Genomic DNA, 16711 nt, shown 5'->3' with positions numbered 1-16711 from the left:
TTATAGTAACATCATCTGATTTAATTTTATATAACACAGAGATAAAATGTATATATAATGTTGATATATAATCTTATTTGTAAATGTGATATTTCTGGTCAATATGTGTGTGCCTATTGTTACTCATTTTCTTGCCTAACCAACAAATCAAATTGCACAATATTATCCTAATATCAAGGGAAATGAAACAAGTTTTCCTATTCTATTCTTCTCTTCTTTTATTTTTAATGTTACAACTAGAACACAATTCTAGTTCATGTAGAGTAATGCATCAGAGCATACAGAAGCACAAAGGAAAGCAGAGATCCAAAGGTAGAAATGTAGTGTATACAAGACATGGTAGCATTGAAGTTAGACATTGAGAGTTGATTATAAAGCAAACAATGTAACAAAGAGTTATAGTTGCAACTATGATCACCATAAAGTTTAGAACACTTGTTCTCGTGACACAAATAGAACTTCTGACAGAGGATTCAGAATTAGCATTAGAAAGTACCAACACAAATACATATATTTATAGAGAAAAAATACAAAGAGTTATATACAACATTTAATACTTCTATTTCGCAAAGTAATATTAATGGCTGAATATGATCTAATAGTTTTATAGTATCCTAACCTAAAAATCATGATGAGATTATACGTGAAAAGATTCTCTTGTGTACGATGATGAAATATGCGAAAGGTTATGTGCATGGACCTCGATGTCGTCCATTCAAGATACCAAAGTGTCATAAACACGCCAATATTTTCCAATCTTTCCTAACAAGATGATACTGTTCTCCTTCCGCGCATACATAACAGAATAAGTATGAGAGCATAATCGTGAAGAAAAATTCACCACGTAAATGAGAAAAAACTGAACCCTTTGTCATTCGATCTCTTTGATTTGCAATTTTGTGAAAGAAGATTGTACAATGATCGTCTGTGATACTTTAATTAAATCTTGCTTTGACAAAATTCACGGTATCGTGATTTATGAAAACGTTTTTCTCAAAGAACCATCATTTTATTTCATTTCATATTTCTACTTCTTTATACAAAAGTTTTTTTTAAAAACTAGAATAGATTGAAAATACTACGAGCCAGAATTTAATCTTTTTTTTTTTTTTTTTTTTAAATGATAAAATAGTTATAAAGAGAGGAAGCGAAAAAACTTAATCAATATTCTAGGGGGAAAAAAATAAAAAATTGCTTAATCGATTACAGAAAAAAGAGCCAAAGCGCAAACAAAATGGTCCCCGGATTGCATTAAAATGACGGCATACGATAATTCGAACGATGGAATCGGCAAACAAGTGGAGGAATCGCGAAGAGAGGAAGGAAGGACAAGCGGTGGACGGGAAGTGGAAGGTGCGCGGAATGCATTCCACGGCTAGATCGGTATTGTTGTGCGCGTTTTCGAAAAGGCCACCGCCCACTATTGTGCCGGGCCGACAATGGCCTGATGAGCCGGTATTGTCGAACTTGTTGAACTCCGCTGCGATGAAAGGAGCGAGGGGAAGCCGCGTCCGAAGTCTTCGTGCAAGTACGTGCCTCCTGGGACTCGATGAAATCGCTCTCGTCCGGAAACCACTTCCGTCCAAATATTTGTCCCGTCATTTCGTATCTTCGATCGAACAATTATTAATTGAACGCTGTCATCTATAATTCTCCATATGCAACATACACATTTATCCGGTTGGTCTTAATTTTCAAATATTCAGTCGATTGTTATTAAGTAAACTATTTAGGAAATTTTAGAAAGTTTTAGATAGATCTCGAAAAGGAACTTGATAAGTTCAGTTTTGGACTAATTTAGATTGCATTTTCTTATCGAGATTAAATATAGGTTAAATTATAGGTTAATAGTTGAATAAACTATTGACATTAGATAATATTAACAATCAGATAAATGCTTTTTCTTAATTCAAGAGATATTAAGAGAGATTAAGGGAATTTTGGATCGATGGAGAATTTGATAATTCTATTTTGTTTTTGATTTTTAGAGATTGCATTTTTATGGAGATTTAAATTGAATTTAGGTTAGGATAAATCAGATTTTTCTTTATTTCTTCAGGAGATGTTAGGTTAAAGGAATTATAGATTGATGAAGAAAAAATGTGATAGTTTTGATTTTTTATTCAATTTAGATTGTACTTTTTTTCGAGATTTAAATCAGGTTAGATCAACATCGTTGAAGTTAAATAAATATTTTTCTTCATTCTTTCAGGAAAAAGGTTCTATTGAAGTTTCTTTTTTTATCTTATATACCTACTATAGCACTTTTCCTTTTGCTTGATTGTGTTGTCATCTATTTATCTAATACTCTTATCGATCGATACTCTATTGACCGGAATATACTTTTTCAAGTTGTAGAAACAGGAATGAGTCTCGGTGATCATTCGAAAGAGAACTAGTTTTCACGAAAGATCGGGAGAAGTTGCATGAAGTTTACAAGTTGCAAGAGCGGAAATTAACCTCGAAAGCTCGTGATGCAGAGTGACTTGGAAATCTCTAGATAAAGACGTTAGACTGCGTTCCTATTTATTCTAGGGAATTTTAAATAACATACAAATTAATCTTTACGTTCAATAATAGCATTTCTATTACATAATGTATAACATCATAGTATTTTTATAAATTGCGATTTATTAGATTATTTTCTATGAAATTATCAACATTAAGAAATTAATATATCGTTTATCGTTGACTTAAAATAATGTAAAAAAAAAATATAATGGTAAATATAAAGCAAAATATCATAGGATAAACAATATTCAAGAGATGAGATGCATTTGGATTGTACGTCCTCATAAAAAGTGAGCTCGCTCTGGTAAAATGTTGGTGTGGTTGCCTATCGTGGCTAGGGAAATGTAATGGAACGCTCACGACTTGGTTGTCGTACTGTACTTCTCCTATGTTTCACCTTCGTAACTCTTCTCTTTACTTCTTTTCCTTTCCAGAAACTGGCGTCAGCCAACTTGTTTATTAGCGTTATTTATTCGCCTAATAGCAGTGCTTTCTTATGCATACAAAATAGATAACTAAGCAAAGTAAAAAAGAAAAACGAAAATAAAATACTAAAAGTATAAAAACTGAATAATAAAAGTAGAAGCATAAGAAAACTGCTCATTCTAAGTTATTTATCTCATTTATTAAATGTAAATTTAAATTAGCTAGAAAAAAAAACTAGATTACATTATAAATAACTAAAATGTATCATAAATAATAATTCGAAAAATATATCGATATTAAATGATTGATAATTTAATTAATTAAACTTGAAATCCTTAAATAACCAATTAATTATAAAAAATTAGAAGAAAAATAATATTAAAAATATTTCTGGAATATGAAATATCTTTCTAATTCGTGAAATTCCTTCAACTTAGAGATGATAACAGTGATTTCGAGAAGTAATCGACAAAATTATCGGGAAACTGGCGATAGAACGGATTATACTATTCCCTCTACGAAGGAGAGTAGTACGGAGAAGAGTAGTAGGGCAGAGCATTGAAGGGTTAGGGAAATGTATTAAAGGAGAGCTCCGATTTGGGCCACGATCGTCTCATGCATACGAATAAGCTCGATATCTTCCAAGATTTCCACGTAGCTAGCTTACTAAACGCATTGCATAATCGATCTGTAATTAACATTTATTTATTATATTGTCTTTATTTATTATTTGTCTTTATTATTATTTATTATATTGTCTTTGACAATAATTCTTCGACAATTGGCAAAAATCAATAAAAATATCTATCTAGGGAATTTCATTTTTTTCGATCTATTTCTCGATAAAAAAATTGTTTATCATTTTATTGTTTCGATACAAACGAAAATAAAATTCATTGGTGTTACAATTTTTCATGAATTGTATAAGGATCGATTTAAATTATGGTAATGATGACCTCATATGCTTCATATAAAAGAAAGGGAGGATTTTTTTCCCAAATCAAATCGAATGATAAACGGAGGCGCACAACAAAGATTCGTTCGGTAAAGTATGCGCAGTTCAACGTGACGTGGCTTCGACGCTGATTATGAGCGAATGGATATCGGTTTATCGTAATCCTTTGTACCAGCGGTTCTCAATAGAGATCTTTTTTTTTCCCCGCCATCACGATGCAACGAAACAGGTCGCCGTGTGAAAGATCAAACAGGCACCGGCGTTAAATATTCATAAAAGAAACGCGTTGAAAATCGATGGTAGAGCAGAGAACACGACACGTGAAAAATTGAAGCCGAGGTCCGACGGGTATGAATTTTCATTAACGCGAACTTTCGGCCCGGCCGAAAATCAAATTGACTTCGACGAATTTCAAATGCAATTTGAAATCACCTCTTTGAAATCTGCATGCTGTATCGAGATCCAACAAGGTCTCTCTCCATCGCGTTGATCGTCGTATTAGTCAAAGAAAAAGTTAGGTTATGTCGGTTCGCTAGGTGTCGCTTGTGAAATCACCTAGAGAATCCCCTTAGAGAAATTGAATTAACAGTATTCGGTTTAATAGCAAGGAGAGAAAAAAAAAAAAGCAATTTTTTCCTCTGAAATTGTATGGTAGTCAACGATGAACAACAATCAAGCGAGTACGGGCGCACGAATGTACCGACCAATGGTAAATCGTAATGAGTCCTGCAAATTGTTTTACGAGCAATGTTGGCCGGCGTGCAGCCGCATTACCGGCTCGACCCGGTAGTGTATCAATTACGAAATAACATCGTTATCGTGGCGAGGCTGGTACGGCCTAATTAACGAATTTCCGCCTCGAACTCGTCCAACATCGTCGGCTGAGAACCACTGCTCGTTCTCTCCACTGGAAATTCGTTAAGCCCACCCCATGAACTCGAACAATCCGACACATTTCGAGACTGGAACGAAGCTTCTCCTGGAAATGTATTTGATACATTTTGCTTTCTCTCGAAATGCATAGACTATTATTCATAAGCATCCATATATGATTTGTAATAATACATAAAATTTTACCAAAAATTTTTTATTTTCTTTATTTTCACATAGAATCGAATGTTTATAAAAGAATAATCTAAAATATAGTAGATCTTTCTTTATTTACTTTCATAAATTAATTTATCAATTTTAAACATCACTATACATTATTTAATGTCTTGTGCGAGATTATATAATCTAAAAGACCGTCGTTTTCGCTTGACCATTTAGCCAGGAGTAATAAGTTGGATTAGCCAATAAGCTGAATTCCAACTAATCAGAGTTCTCGAACTAACTCTATGTTTTTCTTTTAGAAAAATAAATAGCAATTGTTCTTAGGCTTGTTCTGAATCACGTATACTTTAGAGTATACAATGTTTCATATGAGATTCACCATATCCATTGATATTTATTCAACACTGTTTATAGAAAATGTGAACCAAGATTTGAATTTTTTGGCACAAAATAATTAGTTTCAATTATTCGAGAGATTAAATTTTAATATACAATAAGTAAATTTCTCGAAAACATAAGATGTTTTTTTTCACGATTTCAGGTGATCCTGGTGCCCCACAGTCACACGGATCCAGGATGGTTGAAAACGTTCGAGCAGTACTTTCACAGCTCTACCAGAAGCATTTTGAACAACATGGTCTCAAAGCTTCAACAGTGGCCCAATATGACTTTCATCTGGAGCGAAGTGTCCTTTTTATCACTCTGGTGGGAAAGGTAAGCGTAATATCGAATCTCAAACAGCATTGTTATATAATACAAAGTCTAACATACCCTATAAAATACATTCTCAAAAGAGTACTTGCTCAACTATTCTTACCTACAAATAATTATTCTTAAATCTATAAACCATCAATTTCTTAATCTCACTGATGATTCTTCTAATAATAAATCTCATATTTCTCTTCCTTTCCTTTATTCTTTCATAATAAAATACAACTCCCATGAGATAATAACAAAAATAATTTTTTAAAAGACAGTGAAAACGACTATATTAGCGGCTCTCGAACAACGAAAAACCACCTTATCCCCTCCAACAACACCTTCTTCTGCCTCAGTCGATTCGATTGCCCTGGCCACAAAGCCCAGGCATCATCAGTTTTTATGCTCGAGTTAGGAGCCATCGTGTACGTGGGCCGCGAAGACGACAGTCGTAAAGGATGCTATTAGGGGAGGACTATGGTGGCCAAGATGGCCTGAGCTTGAAAGAACAGTTAAGGCATATCTCCCCTAAGAAATATCCCATAGGATCTTCTCCTCCCTCCTCCTTTTTTTCTCCCCTCTCTTTCTTTCTTTTTTAACGATCGAAAAGAGAGGACAGGGATGAAGACGAAGAAGTATCGCGAGCATAAAAAGGGAAATCACGAAAAAGGGAAAAGGAGATAAGGATATATCGTACCTCCTATTCCTATGTAGAGAGGAACTTCTTTATGGAATTGACGAGAGATGAAATTCTGGCCAGGCCAGGTTGGGACAAGGGATCATTTCCGATTCAGGGAAACGGAAATCGGCCCGATACCGCTCCAGGAAAACGGAAATCACCTCGATACCGATCCCCAAGTATCGTTTCGTAAGAGGATCACGTGGAATAGATTTCCTTGGACTTAGACCGGGGCTTCCCCGGTGTGTTGGTGAGCTTCTTCCTGGAACGAGGGCTGTCGTAAAACGGCCCATTAGGACGAGCAATGGCGGTGTATGGCCGCCCCCGTGATCGAAAACTACCTCCTTCCTTAAACCGTTATGAGGCAACGTTGCGTTCACGCGATATATTTCAAAATTTTTTTTCTTCCTTTTCCTTCCTTGTTCTAAGCGTATTAGCTATTCAAATTTGCTCGTTTCTTATCGTTGTGCAGTAGTCGTGGCAGAAGAATTTCAAATGGATTTGCTTAACATCCTTGCTATTTTTTTTTCTTCCGTACGAAACTTGGAAAAATTTTAGCATTTGTTCATTTTTATCGGTAATATTCATAGAATTTTTCTAGATACACTTCGTGATAGATTAATAAAATTATCTAAAGCGAATCTTGTTTAAAATAAAATTGTTGCTTCTTCGAGACGAACTCGAGTTTAATACGAAATTCTGAAGAAGATTTATTATAATTTATTGCAATTATAGTTTTGGAAAAAAGTTGAAAAAAATAATTGTACTCGAACAAGGAATATGTCTCGTCTTTCTAACTGCTCACAACATTAATAAATAAAAAATAATTCGAACGAAGAGAGTACTAAATAAAAGTTAAGTCAAAAATATAAAATACTCGGTGATAAAAAATGATAATAGAGAAACGAATATGATTTCAGAGAATGAATATTTACCTGTGGAGATACGTGTTATCCTCTTAGACTCGAAAAAGTTTTCCCCCTTTGCAAACTCGGGAACAAAAAAAATCTTGAACCGTTTTAAAAGCACCTCGTAAATTCGTGGCTGTACGAAGTGTATCAATCTGTACAAAGTGTTAAACGGAAATCTAAAGACGTCTTCGTGGAAATTGACGACTTCCTCCGGGATCTGGGTTATCGAGAAGCGGAAACGAGTGGTGGAACGGAATTCGTTGGTGGTTTACGGAGCGACGTGAATCAGTGGATGGGCGGCCATTGCGGCCTGGCATTACCGAGATCACGTAAATCCCTCCCGACCTGGTGGAATGCGACTATAAATATGATTTGCATCGAGAATTGTATCGCTCGAAATTACAAGTTGCGGCGTAACGCGTTTACTCTCTTGGGTTTATTTATTCGAGATGTAACACACGATTACTCGATCTGTATATGCCACTTTGGTCGTCTTAAGTATTCGTGGTTTTAATCGATCGTAATATCTTGGAATATTCGTGATCTTGTAAGTGTATTCGTGTTGTTGTAAGTTAAAATGAAAAATTATAATGCGTGAATTATATAGATGGATAATTAATTAATAAAGCAATGGAAATATAAATTCATTTATGAGTTTAAGTCTGTGGATAAAATGATAAATTGTACTTTGAAAAGTATCCTTTGGAATTTTAAATTATGCTTGCTTCGTCTCGAGATAATTCGAACTCTGTAAATCTAACCTCAAAAATTCTCTTCATTTCTTCGTTTCGAAATTTGTAGATCTAATCTCAAAAATCCTAATTTTTACTTGCTTCGTCTCGAAATAATTCGAAATTTATAGATCTAACCTCAAAAATTCTAGTTTCCATTTCTTTGTCTCGAAATAATTTGAAATTTATAGATCTAACCTCAAAAATTCTAGTTTCCATTTCTTTGTCTCGAAATAATTCGAAGTTTATAGATCTAACCTCAAAAATGACCAATGTTTCACATGTTTCAATAAAATTAGTGGCAACGAACCATGGAACCAGATAAATTGTTCATATCGAATTTAAAAATTTGTTCTCTTTTTTTAAGTCGAAGCGTATTAAAAGAAAATGCTGACTAAACGAGGATTTCAAGAACAGCTGGTAAAGTTAAACGTTCTCTAGGGAAGCAAATTTTTAGGATTGGGTAAAAAGGAGGGTAGATCGTGAAAATCACGAGGAGAATTGAGGGGAGATTTACTCGGATAACCATCTGTAACCATCGTGACCTTAGCCCCTACTTGGTAATCCTACTTCGAAAAATGATGGAAAAGGAGACGATTTTATGGCAGACGTAAACATCTTAACGAGGGAAGGAATCCCTCGAGAGAGGATCGAGTCGTGTATAATACCAACATCGATCACGTATATTGACATCAGTCGTGATCATTACAAATTAACCTTAAACAAATCCTAATTATTTACATATATTCTAAATTTAGATTTTAAATTTAGATAATTTAGATAATAAATTAGATAAATTTAGATAATTCCAAATATTATTCATTTTAACAAATTAACATTTATCAACTTTCAAAATAGAGATATTAAAATCTATATTTACTCAAGATGTTCGATTTTCTGTTTCATTCACACAGTGCTCACCCCACCAAAAAGATGGTCGTGAAGAGGTTGGTGAAGGATGGCAGGTTGGAGATGACCACTGGGGGTTGGGTGATGACCGATGAAGCAACGTCGCACATCTACGCCATGTTGGATCAATTGATCGAGGGTGAGTATGACCATCTTTTGAATTTTTATCATCTCTGAATGCATCAACGTTCACTGAACGATATAAAACGATATAAAACGATATAAAACGAAAATCGAGATTCGATACATCGTAAGAGACGATTTTAACTCTTTTTATTCAAAATTCTTTCTCGCATTCTTGGATGGTCATGAAACTAGCAAGATTCGACAATTGTCACGTTTAACGTGGAAAACGAACCAGGTTTAATGCCAGAATTTTATTATATCCAAGAATTCCCCTGATTACAGTTGAGGCTTCCACGGTACTAGCTACGCCATAATAATTACCGTTCTCTAAGTACATCCACCGGTTATCGTCGTCTCGAGGCCATTAAGCACGTTCGTGATCCGAGTTATGACGTTTGGGAATCGCTCTGACAATCCTGAAATGTTTCTTGGAGGACTAATATACGGAATTATCCAAACTATTGTTACCTATTGTCTTGCTGAATTGAATGGAAGAGGACCAGAAATGGGTTAAAAAATTTCAATGATAACTATTAAATTATATAACTATAAATCTATCAGAGCAATTTTTAGATAAATCGTATGAATATTATCCTTGCCTTCATTCAGAATTAAATGTATCATTGAGAATTTCTATTATTTGGTTAAAATTTTTAGGTTAGGATCGTTTCGATTTATGTTAGCTTCAAATTATTTGTTCAATATATAATCTTTAGAAATATTGTACTAACATTATTAGCATTTTACACGGAACTAAATATAAACGATATATTTAAAGTAGAATTTCCATTGAATTCGATCGAAAGAATTTCGAGGTTAGGTTCACTTCGATATAAATTATCCGATTAAATACGAGCTATCACAAATAATTGTCAAATATTAATCGTAGTTTTTTCGATGGGAATCAGAGATAACATCGAATTTACCATTGTATTTAAACTGGAATCACTGCTCTCCACATTTGATTCGACTTGTCGCGTTTGATCGATTTAGGCCAGTTTTCGAAATCCTTCGCGTCTGTATTTCAACCGCTAGCGAATATAGGAGGATTTGGTGGTAACGTGTTGCGTTTTCGACCGGTGCATATTCACATACGGAATATTTGCCGAATATATCTGCGTGCAATGGCCGCGGGCACGCATATTGACCGACCGCGGCTGCCCTGGATATTTAACGTTCTAAGCGCGAACCGACCGCATACATATTCAGCAGCCTAATAATTGGAAGTTAATATAGCTAGGCCGGTATTATTTCAATGGAACGCATGGATCGGCTGCACAAGCTGGTATGTAAATTACAAATCGATACGTCCTTGAATTATTTAGCTTCCGCTGATTAGCGAAATCTCAGATCCGATACATATGCCGACTTGAATGAAATTTGACAATGTTAACAGGGATCTTAAATTTTGGAAATATGCGTTGTTGTATATTTTATTCGTCTGTGTTTATTAATATAAACAAATATTCTGATATTTATTTTTCTTTTTTTTTTTTATTTGAAATCAATATAATTGTTTTAAAGTTTTTGAGCTAAGATTATAATTACTAGATTGCCGATATTTATGTCTTTTTTTTTTCTTTCTTAATACAAAATATCAATAAAACATATCTATTTAATCTTCTATCGAATACTCGATCAATTCTATATTAAATTACATGATCGTTTGAACAATCGCTATAAATATAATTGTTTATAATTTAATCGACCGATTTCTATTTTCGTAAAATTTAAAAAGGATTCTTGAGCTTTTAAGATAAATAATTTCGTTCGAATTCTTCATTCGAAGAATACGAAATACAAAATAATTCTAATTTAAACTTTTCCAATCGTGAATTCGTGGAACCTGCCCCCTCATAGCAGTTCTAGGGTTAAATTGCCTTCATTTCCTTGGCAACTTGAGCAACAGAAAGCGAATTTCTCGATCCGAGTTCTCTCTTCCTCTGACAGCCTCTGAATCGTGGAAATCGTTCTCGATAAAGGATCGAGAAAGATCTTTCGAAACCACCGGTGTACTTCGCCGGTTTACTCATGAATCCAGTGTAAATATCGCGGAATAAAAGCGTTTACGGTCGCGTGCTATCGCGTATAGTTTGAATTCTCCATCTCTCTCCATCTCTCTCTCTCTCTCTCTCTCCTCTCTCTTCTCTCTTTCTCTTTCGTAGAACACAAGAAACCTTCGGTTGCGAAATGCAGAGGAAGGGCAATCGAAGGAGAGTCCTGGCGGCGATATTACTCGGCTTGAGATCCACCCTCTTCGGTTGCTGGTGAATATCCTCGTCGAAAGCTTCTCCCGTGTATAAAGGATGTAATTTAAGTCCGCCAGGATATACACAGGAGCATCCCTCTGTGATCCTCTTTTCTTTAGATTTTTCTTTTCCACTGTCTTCTTCTTCTTCTTCTTTTCCTCCTCTCTCTTTCTCTTTCGTTCAGTTTTTTACGATCCTTCGACGATGCTTCGCAATTGGGGGATGCTTTTCCAAGTCGATCTTGCGTGAAATCCAAGAGGAAGTTGGATCCAGTTTGAATTTATATTGGTTTTTTTTTTTTGAGGGTTTTAATGGGGATTCTTCTTTATTTAAATTCTCACATTATGATTCTATTGTAATTGGTAACACGATACGTTTCATGTTTCTATTGACTCTTGAATTGGTATCACAAATGCAATTTCTTCCTCAAATAAATGTTTTCATATACCTTTTTTTAAATTGATATTTTGTTTGTTTTATTAAAAAAAAAAACAAAAAACAAAAGCATTTCGCTTAAGTTTCGTATATTGTCAAAGATTTTATTACAATATATCAGTATAGGTCAAAATATATATTGTTGTCTCGTATTTTTATCATCTTTAAATCTAACCTAACCTCACTTTCCTGCCATGCATCTTTTTTTATGATTTACGAATGGTCTAAAATTTTATGATTTATATTCGAGAGATTGATAAAATCATAGCAATAAATTCTACAACAAATGCTACAACGATTTGCCACTTTAAAAAAAAAAAAAAAAATAGGATAACAGTTCAAAACAGTTGAAACAAACTATAAGTTGTTTCTCAAGCTAAAAATTAGAGGATAAATAATGTCCCTCGGCGTGGCCCAAGGTATCCCACCACACTTTATTCCTCCTGAAAGAAAAGTTTCGCGAAATCCAATTAAGACGTCATTCTTGTTATTTCAGACGCAATTTTTTTCAACCACTATTTTAATATTTACATACAAAAGTCAGTACGAGATGTTCAAAAAGAGTCGATCACTTGTTTCGAGACGATATTTCGAGGGGAAGAGGAGAAAGTTACGAGAATGCTTGAGAAAAGTTTCGAAACAATTGTAATAAGCTATTGAGTTGGTGAATCGTTAGGATGGTAGAAGTAATCTGATTAAAAGAGAAGGATTGGTCCATTTATGAATTTGCATCGTTTTTTGTAATTAATGCAAAGTATACTTGGATGAAGAAATAATATAGTGGTGGTTGTAAAAGATAAAATGAATTGATTTTAATAAAGAATTTTTTTATTTCGGATCGTAAAACTGAACGATGCCGAAAGGTGTAAGCATTTTCGTAAAAATTTTGTAATAAGTTTTATAAGCAGAGAGGATGAACCTATAAAGCGAACAGATGTGAATCTGTAATTAGCTTTGGAACGATGATTAAATTTTATTAACTTTTTAGAAACTTGATCGAGAGAGACAGATCTTATATAGTTATATTATATTATATATAATATCTACAAAACTTATAATTAGACATAAAATAACAAATATTACAAAAGATTAAAAAAATATATATTAAAAAACTGCATATTAAAAATTATTAATTGATATTCAAAAAATTATTTTTCTTACAAAATTTTATCAGCAAAGTCCTTCAAATTTTGTGCCAGATCTGGATTAAATTTTCTTTCCAATTATTTATTACACTTATTTCCAAAGAAAATATAAATATTAATTTATAGGTTAAGTATATCGATGATCACTTCACTAACGTGAAGTTATTCCTAATTCGAATCAAACGATTCGGATGAGAGGGAAGCGATTGGTTTGAGGTTAGATTTTCACAGTAGATGGCGCTCATAGGCGAAATTATGCATCTCGTAGCGACAAATTCTAGCGTCACGGATCGTAAACGGATCAACGTAATTTACGATCACGAACGCGTCTAATTCCGATCGCACCTGTTCGATCAATAGAACGATTGATTTATCGAAATCTACGTAAGAGGACAATGGCGCCAACCAACGATAATAAACCGTTCCATTGTTTAATAGAGGAAATCGCATAGGTATAGCCATCACTGAGCGACAAATTAATTATCCGTTCCACATAAATTTCTTGATATAGGTTATCTCATCGAACTTCTTACTGTAATGAGTGGATTTAAGAAAATTGATTTAAAAAAATTGTGATTATGAGTGTATTTAATTGTATTAAATGTATCATAATATTAAATTAAGGTTATGTTTGATTATAATATATATAGATAATAAGAAATTTTACATTTTACATTTTTTATTAAATTTAAACTTTTTTTGATTAGATTAGAAAATTTTTGATAATTACTTTATAATAGAATTATATGTATTTTATGTTATATGTTTTTAAGAATTAGATATTTTAAAAATGTTAACTCGAAGCATTACTACAAGCATTACACTTGTTTACTATATGTTATTGAAGGTTAGGTTTAACGTAATTTTTATTTGCAGGTTAAAATAAATTTTTCCACGAAATGTTCGTTTCATTACGATTAAACTGCTTCGAAGAAATAAATTTCGAAGAACAGAGTAAAAATAGAATTCTGTGGAATTATTCGAACACAAAACAATACATGAAAGGAAGCATAGTTAGATGGATGGTAACAACTGAAATTAGAGCGATATCGAAGAATAGAGTAGATTAACCGGGCTTTGAAATTCAGAAATTCACGTAAAAGTAACGGAAAATGAATGGAAGAAGAGAAGTATCGACAATTGTAGAAATCGAGATAACCACGATCCTGGCCTCGAATGCGCAGGAAGCCCGATAATAACCGGAAGTGCATCGGGACGAGTCCATTACCAACCTGTCCTGAAATGCTGGGCTCGTTTCGCTTGGTCCCTGAAAATTAGCAACGACTAACGAGCCCCGTTATCTCTATACCGATTTCATCGTGCGAGATTCACATTTCTCATCTAATTTCCTTCTCAAGTTGAAGATTAAACAAGAAACTCGAAACTTTGGTTTTCGAAAAATTTAAAATTTCTTATTATAAATGTCGGTAAGATAGGATTATAGTATATATAGGATTATATAAACTAGATTTAAATGGAATTAAAGTTTAATATAAGTTAGATTTTGAACTTTTGAACATTTTAATTTTAGGTTTGTTTAAGAAGTATTGGAAATGGGAAATAAGTTTATTAAGTTAAAATTTTGAACACGATTAAAATATGTATTTAATATGAATAATAATTTGATCAATATTAGATTTGTCTTAAACGTTAGATTTATAGGGTAAGTTAATTCAACTTCAATTTGACTTAGATTAATTTTGATTTATACTTTTATCATGATTAAAATATTTTATATAATAATTTTATTATTATATTTTAACTAGAAAGTTAAATCTATGTTATAATAATATGCCTTTAATTAAGTTAGAATGTTAAACTTAAAATGTGGCCAGAATCTTTGATTTGAAGTAGAATATTAAATTTGAATTATCACATTACATATATTAAATTTAAATTAGATTTAACTCAAACACAATTGTGATATGTAAAATTATGTTTGAATAATTTTTAAACCTGATCTAAAATTGCGCATTAAAATCAGATTATTACAATTAATAATATTACAATTAAAATATTAATTAAATAATGAATCTAAAATATCAGATTTAAGTTAAAATTCCATTCATAATGATTTTTCATTGATTCATTTATTAATAAAATTATTATATAGAAAAAATTAGTTTATTTCTTACATCAATATTCATATGAATCTATATAACATTTCCCAGGTCTTCAAAAACTTGAAATATCTTCGATTCTCATGAAATAAGAGCAACAAGTGGCACATGGTATTTATTATCCTTCTGTTTGCTCGAAGTTCTTCCAGCTGACTAATGCGACGCTTCACTACTAGACGAGTCTGTCAGTAGTAAAGGTCGACGCTCTATCGAACGATCTGAGTAGTCGCGGTACGCCTCGTGTCAGGCTGCCGCTAGTGATGGTTAACATTTTAAGGTCAGCCAGGCGACGGGTTGAAAGCTGAATTATTGAAATAGTAACGATTCATCTTCGAGCGTACAGAATTTATTCAAATTGAAAGAGATATTAATCCTGTGAATCGTACATGGGTGAGAAATTCATATTAAAAATAAAATATTACAAGATTAATTATAAATTGTTGTTAATAATGAATAGAATCTTTATATTTTTATGTGACATTTCGTTAGAATAATTCTTTTATTATTATTCTTTTTTATATATTAAAAATTTTTCGTAGTTTTATTGAAACGTTCCTGAAAAATGTTCAGAGTGAATATATGAAGTAAATAAAATTATTTTAAGTTATAAAATTTTTAATAAAGTAAATAATGAAATATAATCATTGGTCAATTTATATCATTATCAATCAAGATCAAGATAAAAATAAATTTATTATACTTTTTTTAATATACAAAAATATAAAAGTAATCAAATTGAAAAATATATTGGAATTAAATATATAAAAATAATAAACTTTATAATAAATTTCTTATTGAAATAAAAAAAAAATTGAACATTTAATTATGTTACGAAGAATTAATATATCTAATATAGAAATCATTCTTCTCAGCCTCCATGAAAACTTTCCCCTTTAGCGATACTTAGCCCGGATGAACTTGCCAATTCTGTGAAATTAAAGTTCAAACATCCCTCAGAATGCCATTCAAACGACGATTTATTATTCCAGAAAATACACTTCATTTTCTAACTTTTTCCGTCTGTAGAAGCTCTTTCTGCCTTTCCCTTATCTTTTTTCAACTTCCTTGACGCACAAAATTTTTCCTATGCTTTCCTCATTTCGTGTCATCTAGCCTCGCAATTGATTTAACAACTTTATTTTTTTTTTTTTTTAACTAATTTAAAGTACAAGCAGTAAAACCAAAGAAATTTGCATGCAAAATATTTTTAATTCTATATACGCTACTGAATTTCAATCTTTTCACAAACGAATGTTTTTAAAATGATGAGACAAATTATTTCTTTAGTAATATTATTAATAAAAACATTTATTGATGATTTGTGAAAAAAAATATAATATGCATGAAAATGAATATATCTATCAAATGTAAAAATATTAACCATTTAATAATTAATTTTTCAATAAAATTGTTTTTAATTTTTTAAGGACATATATATGTTTTCTTTAAAAAACTTAAAAAAATTAAAATCTGTTTAAAAAACTACAGAATCTACACAATCTTTTAATAAAAGAAAAAAAAGAAAAACTAGAAGCATTGATAATACTTTATTTTATTTGATAATCACTGTTTTGAAATTGTAGAAAAAAATGATTTTCTATCATTAATAATAATAATTTGATTTTAAAATAAAGTCAAATATAATACAAGTCTATACATTTTTTTCTAACAGTACAATTCTAACTACAAATCTCTTCTATTAGAATTGTTAGTTTCAGCCAATGGTCTCGATCGTGTAGTAGAAACTAGTGCTAGCGCGATA

The 16711-nt window shown here is 32.2% G+C and overlaps 1 protein-coding gene across 7 annotated transcripts in view; it reads left to right on the top strand.

Moving 5' to 3' along the window:
- The window catches only part of LOC122717161 (alpha-mannosidase 2), a 145590-nt gene that overhangs the window by 119449 nt on the left and 9430 nt on the right, over positions 1-16711 (top strand). For 5 of the 7 annotated variants that reach the window (XM_043940953.1, XM_043940954.1, XM_043940955.1 and 2 more), the window contains 2 exons: positions 5487-5659; positions 8880-9013. In XM_043940953.1, the coding sequence (XP_043796888.1) occupies positions 5487-5659; positions 8880-9013 (307 nt within the window). Of the gene's footprint in view, positions 1-1549; positions 1681-4179; positions 4241-5486; positions 5660-8879; positions 9014-16711 lie in introns of those variants that run through there. The other 2 variants (XM_043940958.1, XM_043940959.1) reach the window with 2 other exon arrangements.

Source organism: Apis laboriosa, unplaced genomic scaffold, assembly GCF_014066325.1.
Source record: "Apis laboriosa isolate Shangri-la unplaced genomic scaffold, ASM1406632v1 scaffold4_cov146, whole genome shotgun sequence".
In the NCBI taxonomy this organism is placed as follows: domain Eukaryota; kingdom Metazoa; phylum Arthropoda; class Insecta; order Hymenoptera; family Apidae; genus Apis; species Apis laboriosa.
Note: the sequence above shows the minus strand (reverse complement) of the source record. Positions and strands in the feature narration are given on the sequence as shown.